At 56.1% G+C, this 15,725-nt stretch overlaps 3 protein-coding genes across 4 annotated transcripts in view; 1 reads left to right on the plus strand and 2 right to left on the minus strand.

The window, feature by feature from the left end:
- Positions 1-1,651, plus strand: part of CATSPERD (catsper channel auxiliary subunit delta) — a 42,788-nt gene extending 41,137 nt beyond the window's left edge. The window contains exons 21-22 of the mRNA XM_019710749.3: positions 103-260; positions 1,414-1,651. Coding sequence (XP_019566308.3) covers positions 103-260; positions 1,414-1,651 — 396 coding nt within the window. The remainder of the gene's footprint in view (positions 1-102; positions 261-1,413) is intronic.
- A 2,682-nt stretch (positions 1,652-4,333) lies between these two features.
- Positions 4,334-6,591, minus strand: PRR22 (proline rich 22). Its single transcript, XM_019710752.3, has 3 exons — positions 5,922-6,591; positions 5,755-5,817; positions 4,334-5,441 (listed from the first exon to the last, which is right to left on the minus strand). Exons 1-3 carry the CDS (start codon positions 6,049-6,051, stop codon positions 4,339-4,341), a joined length of 1,296 nt encoding a protein of 431 aa, XP_019566311.3. The 5' UTR covers positions 6,052-6,591; the 3' UTR covers positions 4,334-4,338.
- A 28-nt stretch (positions 6,592-6,619) lies between these two features.
- On the minus strand, positions 6,620-11,568 carry DUS3L (dihydrouridine synthase 3 like). 2 transcript variants are annotated; one of them, XM_019710825.3, is made up of 13 exons: positions 11,346-11,568; positions 10,396-10,675; positions 9,633-10,145; positions 9,238-9,279; positions 8,942-9,094; positions 8,577-8,693; positions 8,303-8,368; positions 8,123-8,233; positions 7,780-7,876; positions 7,527-7,602; positions 6,999-7,187; positions 6,793-6,921; positions 6,620-6,700 (listed from the first exon to the last, which is right to left on the minus strand). In XM_019710825.3, exons 1-13 carry the CDS (start codon positions 11,441-11,443, stop codon positions 6,628-6,630), a joined length of 1,944 nt encoding a protein of 647 aa, XP_019566384.3. In that variant the 5' UTR covers positions 11,444-11,568; the 3' UTR covers positions 6,620-6,627. The 2 variants fall into 2 exon arrangements, 1 of the variants encoding a protein (XP_019566384.3); XR_012498032.2 differs by lacking the exons at positions 6,620-6,700; positions 6,793-6,921 and having other exon boundaries at positions 7,048-7,187; positions 7,780-7,970.
- Positions 11,569-15,725: the final 4,157 nt, after the last annotated feature.

A 15,725-nucleotide genomic window follows, 5' to 3' on the forward strand; every position in this document is an offset into this window, starting at 1 on the left:
GTGAGCGGGTGGGGCGGTGCTCGTGGTGGAGGGCATCTATGGGTGCTGGCACGGCCCTCCCCAGCCCCAGGGCTAGTGGGCATACCTCTGTCCCTTCCCCAGAACTACATGAGCTGCCATGACCCCAACAACGACGCTCCCTTGAAATGGCCAAATGTCCCATATCAGATCTTGGGAGGCCGAACGGCAAACAAGGTCACTTTCGAGCAAAGGAACGGAATCTATGTCTTCTTCATTTCTATTGTGGACCCGTACTACAGGTGAGCAGGGGCCTCTGTGGGGACAGCCCACTCTCCCAGGGCACATCGCACACGTGTGGGGGACCCACTTCCCTCCTGGCCTCAGCAGATCCTACATAAACCAGAATTCTCCCAACAGCCCAGAGCATCCCTGGAAAGAGAGATTTTAAGTCCTGGATGACATTGGTTCACTCGCTAAATAAATCCTAATCGGAACCCATGATGGGTGCTGCAGGAGCAGAAGTGACCAGCAGCCACATGCCTGCCCTCTGGTACCAGAGTCACCCTCTCATACCACGTCTGATTGATGCTGTGCAGGAGCCAACTTGGAAATATTCAGGGATCCTGCAAGCCAGTTAATCACGGCAGGAGTATTTACACCAGGGGAATTGACACACGCTACAAACCAGGCTCCCCTTGCTCCTGCCCTGAGAGCTGCTTTTTAAATATTTACCACCCACGCGCACTGAGAGGTTCTTAGGTCACGTCCAGTGTGCTGGTCTAGAATATCAGCGTCTCCCATTGGGAGGAGAAACATGGGGGAGCCATACTCTCCCCCATCATCTATCCCCTTCAGATGGGTACAAAGTCCACCGTCAAAGGCACATGGAGACCCTGCCTTCTCAGAGGTCCCAGACCCTGGACTACAGGGACTAGCTCTGGGATGGCCCTGGGTAGAAGGCACAGGAATGGGGACATCCAGAGAAGAGAGGGGACTGCCTGTGAGACTTGTCTGTCACCCCCTCTCCCTGTATGCTACTACCAGCAGAACCTCCAATGAGTTCTCCCATTTCCTTTGTCCCCTCTCCCCAGAGGCCCTTCCTGCCCATCCTGCTACACCTCCCGCTGGCTGCCCGCCTCATAGGTGCCTGTGGCTGTTGCCCTGCCCCCACTTTGTTTCCACGCTGTGATGGAGCCTAAACATGGAGGGGGGAACCCCTTGTCCCCACAGGAGGGGACCCTAGGAGTCCTGGGGAAAAAATATGACCGCTGCCAAAATACACAAAGTAGAAGGCACATTCAGAATGGATGAAAGTTGAAGTGGGTATAAATGGAACTCGGTATCCTGAGTCACGGGCCTGGGTCCCTGATCTCTGTTTTAACCTGTTTGCTGGGTGAATGTGAGGCCCCCAAAGGGGGTGCCCCATGGCCTCTCCCCTCCTGTCCCTTGCAGCTACTGTCTCCTACAGACCACGTTCAGCATCTATGTGTACGGGGCCTTCCCGCTGCCCCTCATCCCACCGGAGATCACCATTCTCCTGCTGACGGTTGCCATCCTGCTGTCCGTGTGGCTGGCCTACATCATCCCCCAGGTGCTACGCACAGAGCAGGGCCACAGGATCCAGGGCTTCTGGTCCAGCCTGTGCAGGAGGTACAGAGAGCGCTGTGCATGCTTCCGGCGCAGGAGCTGAGCGTGCACTGGAGGGGCCTGGAGTTTTTAAAATAAAGTGTATGTGAAACAAGCGGGTGGCCGTGTGCTTCAGTCGCGGGCTCGGCCTCCCTTGACGTGCTGGTGTCAGAGGGCCTCTGAATGACAGCACCCCCAGCGGCTGTAACAGAAAGCAGTGGCCGAAGCACTACTTAATAGGAGATGGTGACACAGACCAGCAGACAGTGGAGTGACAGGCAGTCCTTGGAAAAGGGTAAGACAGTGACGTGTGCTGTTAGAGAAGGTTAAGACCTGAGGAAAAGCGGGGGAGTCTGTAGAAGACACATTGGTGGGATCCCATCTCTGTGTTTATAAACCCTAACACATGTGCAAATGAACACATACATATGTGTTTGCTATGCACATGAATAAAAGTTTGGAAGCATATATTTTCCGTGCATACATGTTATTCATAAATGTGCATATAGATAATATGTATACATGTCTGTATACACATGTATACACATGTATACGCATGTGTGTATGCTATGTAGGCATGTGTGTATACATATATGCACATGGCTAATGGGCACACATGTACATGACGTGTATACATGTGTGTGTACCTGTGTGTAATGTGTACATACACATGTATATATAGTATGCACACACAAGTGCAGGCATATGTATACACACATATCTGTGTATGCATGTGTATGTGTATATATACACATGCACATGTTTATGCCTGTGATATAGATATATATATACATAGGTAAGTAATGTGTACATATGTGTACACATGTGCGTGTGTATAGATCATGTGTGTGAGAATACACATGCATGTATACATATGTATATAAAGTTTGCGTATCTACATGCATGCATGTGTATAGGTCGTATGTATACATATATACAATGAATATGGATATTCTTTCCGTCCATCCATCAGGAGGACTTCATTCTAAATCCAGGTGGCATGGAGGCAGCCATCTACCTCATCCTAAGTGAAAACTTGGGGGGGGTCCCACGACTTTCCTGATTACTCTTAGGTTAAAAAAATAAATACCCTGCCATCATTTAAAATTGTCCAGTGCAGTCTCAATCCAGTCCTTGAAACTTCTACCCCCAAGTACAGTGCGGTGACCAGTTTCCCCACCCGTCAGGGCTGAGCTGGCTGGGCCCCACCGACCCTCCAGCCTCTTAGGTTGTTATCTAACACTGGCTTCCTGACCTTCGTCTGCAATCATCTTCAAAAAAATGAGCTCATCCTCCTGGGTCCTCCCCCTCCTTTGCCAGGGCCTTCCCTTCATCAGGGACATTTGATTTTCACCTCAAAATACCCCAATGTTACTTCAGGGAGAGGGGCTGAGAGGGAAGCCTAGGGAAATGGGCTCCAGGCTTCTCCAGGCCATGCGCGGTTCAGAACAGAGATGTGTGGGGACAAATGTAAGCGATGCCTGGGATGGAGAGATCACTGCCTGGACAGCACACGCATCTCCACACCGCTTTGGAATAAGGGTTCAGGGAGATAAGCCACGTAGGCCAGTGGCACCATAGGCTTGTGGCTTGGTGCCGGGCACATGGGAGGCACCAGGTTTCAGCTCCCGACTCTGCCCTCCCCACGTCCAGCCACCTCCAACCCAGCCCAGGGCCTGGGGCAGGAGGGCTCCTTCCTCCCCTGCAGGAGGAGAGGCGGGGAGGCCTCCTTCCATCTCTTTTTGATTCCTGATTCCTTACATGTTACCTGGGAAACCAAGTTGCCCCTTCAGAGTCACCTTGAGCATTTCAGGGTAGGCCATAGCCGGCAGCTGCCCCCGGAGCCCTCCCTCCAGAAATGTCGAAGAGAGGCTGGACCAGACACGACCCCTGGAAAGAGGAGCTGTGTGGGCCTGAGGGGGAGGAGACAGGGCAGGAAGCAGCAGGTGTGAGCAATGATGGACACCCACACTGGGGACTGTCCTGTGCCTGCCACCTGAATGCAGAACTCCTGCGTGGGGCCCAACGGAGAGAACTGGTGCTCGGGGCCCAGCTGGATGCCCTCACTTGGTGCACTCTGCACACCCCCATCACAGGTGGGCCTGTTTCAGGTCACCTGTGTGCCAGGTGGGACCTGCCTCCCACCTCCCTGGCCAGCCCCCACCCTCAGGCCATCAGGTGCCTCCACCTCCATCCAGTACCTGCCCCCATGGCCCCCATGTCTGCCTGAATCCATGTGGTCTTGCCTATTCACCATGGCAACCCCTCCCTACTAAGCCTCCCCCACCCCCTCCACTAGGGGGCAGTGGCTGAGGCAGAGCCCAGGCCACAGGCCCCTCAAAGGCCTCCCCCTCCCTCAGCCAGTGGTGGTTTGGACTGGAGAAGTGGAGGTGGGGGCCACTCCCAGGGCCCACCCTGCTTGCTGTGTCTCTAGGAAAGTTCCTGCCGTCTCTGGGCAGCCTGACTTTCCTCACCAAATATTGAGGAAACCCTTCCAGTGCTGGAGTCTGGGTGGTCTCCCCACTTTCCAAAAGCGCCTTCCCTGCTGGCCGACTGATTTTCCAGAGCTAAGACACGTGGGATTTAGAATCCCGTGAGTGGAGGGCTCCCAGCCTCAGACTGGTAGCCTGGCAGCCAGGAGGCACTGGGGTCCTGTGGGGCCTCCCCACATGGCCCTGGGCCCACTGGACAATGCGGTGAGTGTCCCCAGCCCACTGCCCCCCAATGCACCGAGTGGACAATGAGCTGAAGTCAAATCCGCTTTAATGGGGGGGTGGCTTCCAGGTCCTGCCTGGGTCCCGAAGGGGTGGCGCTGGCCAGGCCCAAGGCCTGCCTGCTCTTGCCTCCCTGCCTCCCCTTCTTGGTGGCTGAGGCACCAGCCTTTCTCTTTCTCTCAGGCTCAGCCGGAGGGGCTGTGGTGGTGGCGGCGGGGGGCCCTGGGCGGGGCGGCAGCTCCTCATCCAGCGCCTTGAAGTTGAAAAGGGAGTCCACGTGGGACACAGTGTCCAGGATCTCGGGCACGCTGTAGTCGAAGGACAGCAGCTCATCCGGCAGGCACAGCGAGCGGATGTCGCCCGAGGAGTCGTCCCCGCCGCCCCGGTTATTGGGTAGGGCCGGCCCGAGGGCCTTGTACAGGGACCCCTCAGGCTCGGCGACCCCTGGCAGGCAGTCGAACAACTTCATGGCATCTTCCAGCAGCACCTTCTCAGGCAACATGAAGGTCCTGGCTGCCTCGGGGTGTCTGGCCTCGCCCGCCCCCAGTGGGGCTGTCTCCGCCTCAGCCGCCTTGGGCTCCCCGGGGCCCGGCCCAGTGCCACTGCCCTGCAGCTCCTTGGCAGGGAAGGCCAGGGGCTCCCCGGGCCCGTGGAACTGGCTCAGGCGGCCCTTGAGGTGGCCATAGGTGACAGGGGGCAGCACAGCCTCAGCAGGCAATGTGATGTGCAGAGGGGGCAGCTTGTTCTCCTTGGGGGGCAGCAGTGGTGGCAGGGGCACCAGGCTTTCCTTGAGCAGGGGTGGGGGCAGCTCTATGAAGGCGGGGGCCCCCCCATCCCCCACGAAGCCCAGGGCCTCAGGCCCGGGCCCCTCGGGCGGGAAGTAGGGCATGAGGTACTGGGGGCCCCCAGGTGCTGGCTGGAAGTGGGGGTACGGTGGGGGCAGTGGGGGTGGCACCGAGGCCTTGAGGTAGTGCTGGGGCTCTAGGAGGTAGGTGCCTGTCAAGGCAGGGCTCCCTGCTGTCCCCCTACCACCTACTGCTGCCAGCTTATACAGGGACGACTGGCTGAAGTCGGTGGTAGCCCACTCAATGCGGTAAATGCGGGGGTCAAAGAAGCAGCCGCAGGGTGCCATCTGGAAACCTGTGGGCCGGGGAGGGGCAGCCCTGAGAAGGGCATGGCTAGGACCCGCCTGCCTGGGGAAGGCAACGTGGGACATGGTGATGGTGGGGACACAGCCAAACCATGGGAGCCCAGGGACACAGGCCTGGTTTTGGGGGACCTGTGTGGGAGACAAGAGCATGGGCCTTGTCTGGATGGGGGACACAGGCCCCTTTGGGTGAGAGACACAAGCCCTGCTTTTAGGGGACTGTTGAGGATGGGGTGGAGGCACGATGGCCCTGCCCACTCCAACCAACTCCCAGGTCCTCATCAAGGGTTGGGCAGAGGCTGGTACCTGCCGGAGGGGCTGGAAACACCTCTTTCTCTGGGTTTGGGGGGTGGTACAGGTTGGAGGAACCTGTGAACAAAGGCAGGTGGGTAGGTGGGGTCCTGAGGCTGGTGGGCAAAGCCCTGGTCCCCCACCCCATCAGGTGCCCCCAACCACTGCTCCCCGACTCATACCCACAGTGGGAAGAGGCTCCATGCAGGTGGGAGTGGGTTGGCTGCCCAGCCCCTCGGTGCCATCCAGGCCCCGTGGGCTGAAGCCTTCTTGGGAAACTGTAGGAGCGTAGAAGGGTTTGGGGTGCTGCATGGGGAGGTGGGGGGCCCAGCCCAGGCAGGCCAGGAGGGTGGCAGATGGGAGCACAGGCAGTCCACCTGGAGAACAGGCTCAGAGTCCCAGAGTTCTGTTTGCCTGGTTACTCCGGGTGGCAGATTCCAGCCTGTAGCCCACCCACTGGTCAGGGTTCCGGGGGTGGGGAGTGAGCAAAGATAGAATGGGAAACCAAGGCAGCCAAAGACAGATGTCACAAAGGGTGGGGTGGACCCTGGGCCTAATCTGCTGCTCTGAGGCCCCTTCCTCCAGGCAGCCTGCCCTGAACCACACCCACACAGGCTGAAGACCATGCCCCTCATGAGGCCTGGTGGCTTCTTTGTGGTCAAGGCCTATCTGGGTACCAGCAGCGGTCAGCATGGGGCTAGGACCTTGGAGGTGAATGAATCAGGAGGGAGGAAGGGAGCTGTCGGGGACAGGGTGTCCAGGGAAAGCTCCCAGGAGTAGGAAGGGGCAACCTCAGAATCACAGGCCTGGATTTTAAAAAGAATAAAATTTATTGTCTTCTCAAGCACTAGGGCCCCCCCCCCCCCGATACCCCTCCTACCCCCACAGCTACTTGTATGCATTGGCCTTGTGTTTTGGCAGGAAGACGAAATTGGGCGGCACGGGTCCCAGCAGCATCTCACTGTGAGGAGGGGGCGGGGGGCAGAGTCAGGCCTGAATCCCGGGCCACCCTGCCCAGAGCGCCCCCGCCCCCAGTGCCTCGGTTCCTGGTACCTGATGCGAATCCAGTCGGCAGCCTTCTGGCTGGCCATGAGCGTCTCCAGGTAGTCTCGGCCCAGGTAGTAGGGGGGCCGTTCGTTGATCCTCTGCGGCAGCCGTTCCAGCAGGCCCACTGGCACATACCTGTGGGCAGGTGGGGGACAGTGTTGGGCCAGGCTGGCCTGCCACTGACACCCCTACAGCAGACGCCCCGTACCTACCTGCACAGGAAGGAGAGCCATTCGAGGAGGAAGCGGCGGGTCTTCTCCACGCCCTGTGTGTCCGAGCCCCAGTGCTCCAGGCCGTAGTGGGTGAAGTCCCGCAGGATGTCCAGGCGCTCAGAGGACGAGATGTCCCAGTGTCGCTGCTCCTTGATCTCCGTGAACAGCCACGGCTTGAGCAGGGCGCCACTGTGGGGCGGGGGCAGTCAGTGGCCCCCAAATCCATAGTCCCAGACTCTCCAGCTGTGTTCGTACAACCTTTGAAGCCAGAGCTCCAACCCCCAACTCCAATCCCACAGCTGTAGAAATTTCCAGTCCTCCTGGCCCCTGCCATCTCCGTGTATCCCTTCCTGACAGAGCCACCCACTGGGGACAAATGGACCAGGGGGTGAGGCAGTTGGGCTGGGGGGTAGCACGACAAAAGTGACAAAGCTCAGACACACCTCACCCTCCCTGAACTGCAGGCTACACGCTCAGGGGCAGCTCCAGACAGTTCTCTGTAGCCCCCCAGGCACTGGGCACACTCACCGGGCAATCATGACCCCAGCGACACCAGTCTGCAGGGCACGGTTAGTGTCCTCATACGACAAGATGTCCCCATTTCCTGAAGGACAGAGATGGGGCCTCAGGGAGCTGCATGCAGGCAGCTTGGGGAGTTCTGCCAGCCCAGTGCTCCCCACGGGGGCAGGGAGGGGTGCCAGATGGGAGGTGGGCCCAGGTGTGCGTGGCCTTTGACGGCAGGGCTGGCAGGTAGGTCTGAGCTGAGTGGCAGGGGACCCACCAAATAGGGGCATGGGGCTGGCCGCCGTCACACACTGCTCGATGTACTGCCAGTCGGCCAGCTTGGTGTAGCGCTGCTCTCGAGAGCGACCGTGGAGCTGGAAATGTGGCCACATGGGGAAGGCAGGCAGGTCCGGGGAGGGGGAGCATCAGACAGAGAGAGAGAGAGAGAGAGACCCAGAGAAACCCAGGCTGAGACAGACAGAGACAGACAGAAAGAGAGACGAAAGGAGGCAGAGACGGAGAAAGAGCCAACATGGACAAGGAGGGGTAGACAGAGACCATTAGAATGGGTCGCCGAAGTGCCCCCGAAGTCCCAACACCCGCTGTGCCCCGAGACCCACCGTGACCAGGGCTGCCCCCCAGTCCCGAAGCTTGGGCAGCAGCTTGTGTGCCAGGTTCACACGTTCCTGGACACCTGTGCGGATCTTCACGGTCAGGGGCACGTCCAGCACCTGCAGGAGTGGTTGTGGTCAGCACGGCCCAAGGTCAGGCAGGGAAGGCGGGGACATTGTGGGGCGTACCTGGTTCATGCAGCGGACAATCTGCTGGAACTTGGCCGAGCGGTTCATGAGGGCACAGCCCCCACCCTGGGAGAGACAGGCAGCTGGAACGAGGAAATGTAGGACCCAGCCTGGGCCCGACACCCCTAGCTGCCCTTGCTGTATATGTGGGGAAACTGCGGCACGGAGAGCACGTAGGTCCGCAGTGACTCGGGCAGGAGCAAGTCCGGGTCCCAGGCTTCCACCCCACCCACACCCTGCCCACTCTGGGGTTCTGGAGCCAAGTGGCTGCTACCTTCTTGTACACGAGGTCGATGGGGCAGCCAACATTGATATCCACAAAATCCACCTCAACGGTGCGGTTCAGCAGCTCGGCACACTTGGTCATGGTGTCGGGGAAGGCGCCCTCCAGCTGTGGCAGGTGGCGGGGGGGGGGGGTGTGAGGGCCAGTGCTGGCCGCCATGCCTGGCCCCATGCCAAGGCCATCAGCCCTTGGAAGTGCATCAGGCTGGTGCCCCGGCCCATGGCTGAGGCAAGAGGGCCTTGGAGGAGACTGAGCCAGCCCTGGGAGCCAAGAGAGAGGATCCCGAACCTTGCTCCGAATCTTGGCAGCCGAAAGCCCCTCCTCCCTCTTCCTCCCTCCCTCTAGGCGGCACCAACCTGGACACCAAAGATATCCTCACACGGGTGGCGTTTGAGCAGGGCCCACTCAGATGTCTGGCCCTGCAGCAGGTTGGTGCAGACGGCCATCTCCCCACACGTCACATCGGCCCCAAAGCGTTTACAGATCCGCCGGAAGGGCAGGTTCCCACACTAGGAACAGCGGGGACAGACACACTTGAGGGTGGGACAGGCAGGGACCCCAGGCACCCGCCCCAACCCCAAGACCAGCAGACACTGGGCACTGTTTGGGTGATCACACTGCCACCACCCAGCCCACCCCACGTGGGTCCTACCGTGGTGAGGGGCGCCAGGTACAGTTTGCCACCGATGTCAAGCTGGAGAGAAGGAACACGCAACAGTGAAGCTCTACCCTTCAATCTGACTTTCGGGGCCTCCCTTCTCACCACATTATAGAACATGTTTTGCCCTGCCCCACCAGCCTACCACCTTTTTACATCTGGGCCTCTGCACACGTCAACCAACCCTCTACGAGAAATGTTCTTTTCTCCATGGTCTCTATTAGAGAACTTCTAGTCAACTATCAAAACCCCAGTTCTAAAGCCCCCTCTTCCAGGAAGCCTTTCCCACTGCCTTCCTCCGCCCCAGTCCTGACTCTGCGACTGGGAGTGTGTCCAGCTCCTTCTGCCCCCCACACTACTAGTGTCAACAGGAAGCCTGTGACACGTACCCGCCTCTTCTCACAGGGCCGCAGCCTGACTATGTCCTCATCGGTCAGGGGCCCGCAGGTTTGCTCAGGGATGCTGGGAGGGGTGCCGGCGCTGGGCCCCCGGGGGGCCTGCTGGGCATCACAGTTGTCCTGTCTTGGCGTACCCTCAGCCCCCGTGACCTCGGGGACAGTGGCAGGCGGGGTGGAGCCTGGCTGGTGGCCCTTTCCTAGCTGGTGCAGGGCCTGCTCTGCACGCTCAAAGTGGATCTCGCGCTTTCGCAGCTGCTGCTGGAGGGCCTTGTCCAGACTGTTGCGGATAGGCAGGGCCGGGACCACCTCCTTTTGTATCAGATTCTGGCCCTCAGGCCCCAGATGGGCCCCGGCAAAGCGGCAGGTCACACCATATGGGCACCTGCCGTAAGTCTCAAATAGTACACAGCAGGGACCCAGGTCAGCTGGCTTGGTCTCCAGGTAGAGGCCCACATCATGCAAGAAGCGGCAGCGATCACCAAAAAAGCACTTAGCAGCTGATTCCTGCAAGGAAACAGGGACGCAGTGAGGGAAGACAGGGAGAGGCTGGGGTGGTCAGGCTCTGAACCTCAGATCCCTCCCTTCCTGGTTGCGTGTCCGTGAGCAAGTCAGTAACCTCACTGTGCCTCAGTTTCTTCATCTGGAAGATCAGAATGATGATGATATTTATATCATAACATCATTAGGATTAAATGGGGGACAGAGAGGCTCAGACTGAAGACCTCTGGGACTTGCTTGTGACAGTGACACTCACCTGGACCAGGGAGGGGCAGAGCCTGTTCTTGTCATAGTGGTTAGGCTTCAGGTGGGGCCGGCCCTTGTTCTGGCCCCGGGCTCTCTTCTGAGCCTGAGGCTGCTCCGTGTACTCAGCTGCCTCCTCCGTCTGCCCGTCTCCATCCTCCAGGCGGATCCGCTTGGCCTCAGACCCAGCAGGGTCATGGCCACCAGGGTCTCCTGCCTTGGTTTTCCGGCTGGACTTTTCCTGCCCTCTGGCTTCCAGGAATTCGTGGAACTGCTCCTTGGTGGTAAGGTATCTGCCCGCAGAGAAGGGAGGGAAAGGTGGGCTTGTCTGAGCTCCACTGGGCTCAGACTCAGTGAACACTGGGAAAAAGGACTAAGAACACTTTTCTCTGCTTACATGCTTCTGCTGATATGGAACTCACTACTTACAACTGGCCAGGTGCCAGCCTGGGAGCACCTCAAGGCCACAGACAGGACATATTTTGTCCCTGCTGAACGTTGAGCCAAATTGCAGGTTATCGTATGAATACCTCTGGCCACATTAGGCTAAAAAGAACTACATGACCCAGCATGCCTTACAGTGAAGACCACAGCTGCCACATTTCCCAGCATGCCTTTCAGCCCTACAAGTCCCAGCCTGCATCGCGGTACTCGCTTCAGACACAAGTCTCAGCCTGTGTAACTGGCAGCTTGGAGTTCAACATGCACTATTCCCGCCATACACGGGGACTACAGACCCCAGCATGCACTATGCCCCTCGTCTTAAACCTCGCCCACGCTAGCATGCCCATATGCATGTGACAGCCCCCAACATGCGCTATCTCAGGTACCGCCGCTGAGAAATGGCCCAGATTGAAGAACATGGGAGATTCCCGTCCGTAGACTGCCCCATCTCCCGGCATGCACCGCTCGAGCCACGCCACGAGTTCCCCGTGCGGTTCTCCAACTGTCCCGGCGACTCACCGAGATTTAATGGGCGCCACTCCTCGTTCCAGCGTGCCGGCTCCTGAGTCGCCACCGCCACCATTCTCTCCTGAGGCCTCCGCTGCACCCTCTGCCATCGGCCACTCTCACTCCCGCTTGGGACTGTGGCGGGAAGGCCTTCCGGGTCGCGTGTGTGTCTTACGGGCTCGTACTAGGAAAATGCGCATGGCCAGGTCCCTCCAAGTGACGCCATTGTACGCGCGTCGACGTAACGGGGGCGGAGCCTGCGTGGGGGTGGGGAGTCGGGTTCCGTTTACTACTGATCCCTCTTCTGGGAAGCCGGAAATGTTCAATGATTATCCAGGCGTTTGCCAACTGTTTTCCCGCGGATCCCAATCGGCCCACAGAGATGTTTTGTTTTCCTGCTGGGTTTCTTTTTTCTAATTCCACTACATTTGTGCGGTGCATTCATTCAACAAATAATTTGTTGAGCTCCTGTGTGGTAGACGCAGCCCTAGATGCCAGGGATGCAGCAATGTATAAAACAAACAATCCGTGCACGTAAGAGCTTGCATAGGAGAGCGGAAGGCAGGCAGTGAACATAATACCTAAGTAAATGGTACCGTATGTTGAATTGTAATGCAGCAAGGAAGGGGAAGTGGGAATGCCACTTGGTTGGTTGCAATTTGAGAGAATGGTCAGGGAAAGCTTCACTGAGAAAGTGACATTTGAGTATTTTTTAAAGAAGTGAGAGAGAAGCATACGAGGTGTTATCAAAGAATATGGTGGATGTTTAAAAAATTGTTACAGTAAAAGACACATTGCCATTAGCTCCTCAAAATATTCCCCCTCGCTTCGAACACGTCCCATCCTTCTTGCCACTTTCTTTTCTTTAATTTTTATTTGGGAATATTGGGGAACAGTATTTTTCCAGGACCCATCAGCTCCAACTCAAGTCATTGTTTTCAATCTAGTTGTGGAGGGCGCAGCTCACTGGCCCATGTGGGAATCGAACCAGCAACCCTGTTGTTCAGAGCTCACGCTCTAACCAACTGAGCCATCCGGCCACCCCATAATGTTTTTATTTGACAGAAATCGCCATACTAGAAGCAATGTGTGACATGGAGCCTTTGCAGTGAGTGACACGGAGCCTTTCCGTTGATCACAAAATACAGTGAATGCTGCTGCCAAGTGCCATCCAAAGGAAAGGCAGGGAAGCAGCGAATCGAACCTTAGTAGCAGTGCGTGACAAGTTTCAACTTGTTAGCTGCAGTCAGTCAGGTGTGAGCTATGGTTGAGAGAAGGTGTGTTTTAAAGTGTGCCATAAATCATCCTCCATTATGTCAACGCTCCGTGTCCACATCACTTCTGGTATAAGGCAATTTCCGTCAAATAAAAACATTATGGGGCGACCCGGTTGGCTCAGTTGGTTAGAGTGCAGTGCTCATAACACCCAGGTCGCCAGTTTGATTCCCACATGGGCCAGTGAGCTGTACCCTCCACAACTAGATTGAAAACGGTGACTGGACTTGCAGCTGAGCTGCACCCTCCACAACTAGATTGAAGGACAACTTCTTGACTTGAAGCTGATGGGTCCTGGAGAAACAATATTCCCCAATAAAAAACAAACAAACAAAAAAAAACATTATGGTGTGTTCTCATTCACCTTATTCACTGGATCTGGCCCCGTGTGACTTCTGGCTCTTCCCCAAAGTCAAAATGATTCAGGACATCGAGGCAGCCACCATAGCATGACTAAAGACACTCAGGAAAGACTTCCAGAACTGCTTCAGAAAGTGGCAAGAAAGATGGGATAAGTGTGTTCAAAGTGAGGGGGATGGCAATGTGTCTTTTATTGTAATACCATTTTTTTTAATTTAAACATTCACTGTATTATTTGATCACACCTCATAGGGATAGTCATGCCATGCAGGGTGTCAGGCGGGGTCTCAGCTACCGCTCCCCACATGAACGCAGAACATGGTGAGGCCAAAAAGGAACACCCACGGAGCCATAGATAGGGGACTCATACCACTATAGTCTCGCTGGCAGCTGGGTTGGAGACACAGGAAGCAGGAGCCACACTGTTGCAACCCGCCATACTAACTGCAATCTGCGCTTGCCAGCCACCATCTTCTTGCTAGCCCCCATTTTCTGCTAGCGTAGCCACAGCAGTTATATTAGTGGCCAATGGCTCACTGGTTACAGCTGACGGCCAACTAGCCACAGCTGATGGCCATCCAATCACAGTTGATGGCCATTTACTACCTGAGCCAGCACCCTTTAACGTGAGGCCGAGAGCCTGGAAACTGCACTCCTGGCTCTGTCCCCACAGGGATATAGGGGGCAAAAGTGTTCCAGGTGGAGGGAACAGCCAGTGCAAAGATCATGACTGGCGTGTTGGAGAAACAGCGGGCTCTATGTGCCTGGAGCAGAGGGAGGGAGAAGGAGAGAGGGAGGAGGGGGCAGGAAGCGGATGGGGAGCAGGTCATACTGGGGCTTGTGGGCTGCCAGGAGGACTTGGGATTTTACCCTGAGGGAGGTGGGAGAGATATGAACCATGAATCTATTCACTATTTGTGACGGTCCCCACCATACCCTGCTGTGCCCCCCTTAAAACTGTTCCCGGACAAGGCCTCATGCAGCTCGGGGACATCAGGGCTCTGGACAGCCTGTCAGGTTTGAATCCCAGTCCTTCCACTTGACAGCTGGGAATATTGTTTCGCTTCTCTCTGCCTTGGTCTCCTCATCAGAAAAATGGGGCTGATAAAAATATCTCTTGTAGGTACGGCCGGTTAGCTCAGTGGGTTAGAGCACAGTGCTCTTAACAACAAGGTTGGCGGTTCGATCCCCACATGGGCCACTGTGAGCTGCACCCTCCACAATTAGATTGAACCAACTACTTGACTTGGAGCTGATGGGTCCTGGAAAAATACACTTAAAATAAGTTAAAGTTTTAAAAAACATTTTTTCAAAAAAAAAATATATATCTCTTTTGGAAGGAAAGAATTTAATGAAAAACAATAAATGTTAACAACTAGTGTCGTTATTACTTTATTACTGTTATTTGCCGGACTTACATAAGCATAGTGCTGGATGGGAGCAACCAATCCCTTAGGTGTCCTTGCATATCACTGCTAAACTTGACAAAGCTTTCCCTGGGGAGGAACATGAGGTGAGGAGTGTGCTCCTTGTATAACAGATGGGGAAACTGAGGCCCAAGGAGGGAAAGGATTTGCCTGAGGCCACAATAGGATCAGAACTAGTTTTTCCAAGGCCTGGGAGAAAATGGAAGTGGGCGGGGTTGGGGTGGGAGGTGGAGAGCAGTTTACTTCCATGTCTCTGGCTTCGGCTGCCCTCTGTAGGATAATCTGGGAATAAAATGGTGGAATCCGGGAATCTAAAACTGGAAGGAACTGCTACAGTTCTTGTGAAACTTCTTGCCCAGCCCCCCTTAACCCACCTCCAGGGACAGGAGCTCACTTCTTCCCGAGATGCCCATCCCATTGCCCTCTGAGGTTGTCCTAGTAGTCTCCCCCTGTCATCCCACAGGCACCCCAACCAGTCTGGGGAGACAGTTGGACAGGTGGGGAAACAGGCCCACAGAGGGCCACCTCAGGAATATGGCCTCCTGTCTCTGGGCCTCAGCCTCCAAGGGGAGCTCTCCCAGGGCTCTGGGGTGCTGCCCTGTGCTCTGTGCTGTTTGTGTAAGGCAATCAGGAAGGCTTCCTGTAGGAGGGGGAGCTGTGGACTGGCCCTTGATAACTGTGCTATTAACATTAACGACTATATATATTTAAGATTTTATTGGGGAAGGGGAACAGGACTTTATTGGGGAACAGTGTGTACTTCCAGGACTTTCTTCCAAGTCAAGTTGTTGTCCTTTCAATCTTAGTTGTGGAGAGCACAGCTCAGCTCCAGGTCCAGTTGCCGTTGCTAGTTGCAGGGGGTGCAGCCCACCATCCCTTGCGGGAGTCAAGGAATCGAACTGGCAACCTTGTGGTTGAGAGCCCGTGTTCCAACCAACTGAGCCATCCAGGAGCCCAGTGGCAGCTCAGCTCAAGGTGCCGTGTTTGATCTTAGTTGCAGGGGGCGCTGCCCACCATCCCTTGAGGGAGTCGAGGAGTTGAACTGGCAACCTTGTGGTTGAGAGCCCACTGGCCCCTGTGGGAATCGAACCGGCAGCCTTCAGCGTTAGAAGCATGGAGCTCCAACCGCCTGAGCCACCTGGCCCTATTAATGACAATATTAATTGCTTATTATGTATTATATTTTAACAGTATAATATTAATTTTTACCAGTAGTTGAGCCATTATGGAGTGCTTACTGTGTACCAGTGAGCCTTTTTCAGGCATTAACTCACTTATTCTCTCTCTGACCTTGCATGAGGGAACAGGCATTCATCACACCTGCACCTGA

This window comes from Rhinolophus sinicus, chromosome 15, assembly GCF_057876585.1.
Source record: "Rhinolophus sinicus isolate RSI-liver-muscle chromosome 15, RSI-T2T, whole genome shotgun sequence".
Classification (NCBI taxonomy): Eukaryota; Metazoa; Chordata; class Mammalia; order Chiroptera; family Rhinolophidae; genus Rhinolophus; species Rhinolophus sinicus.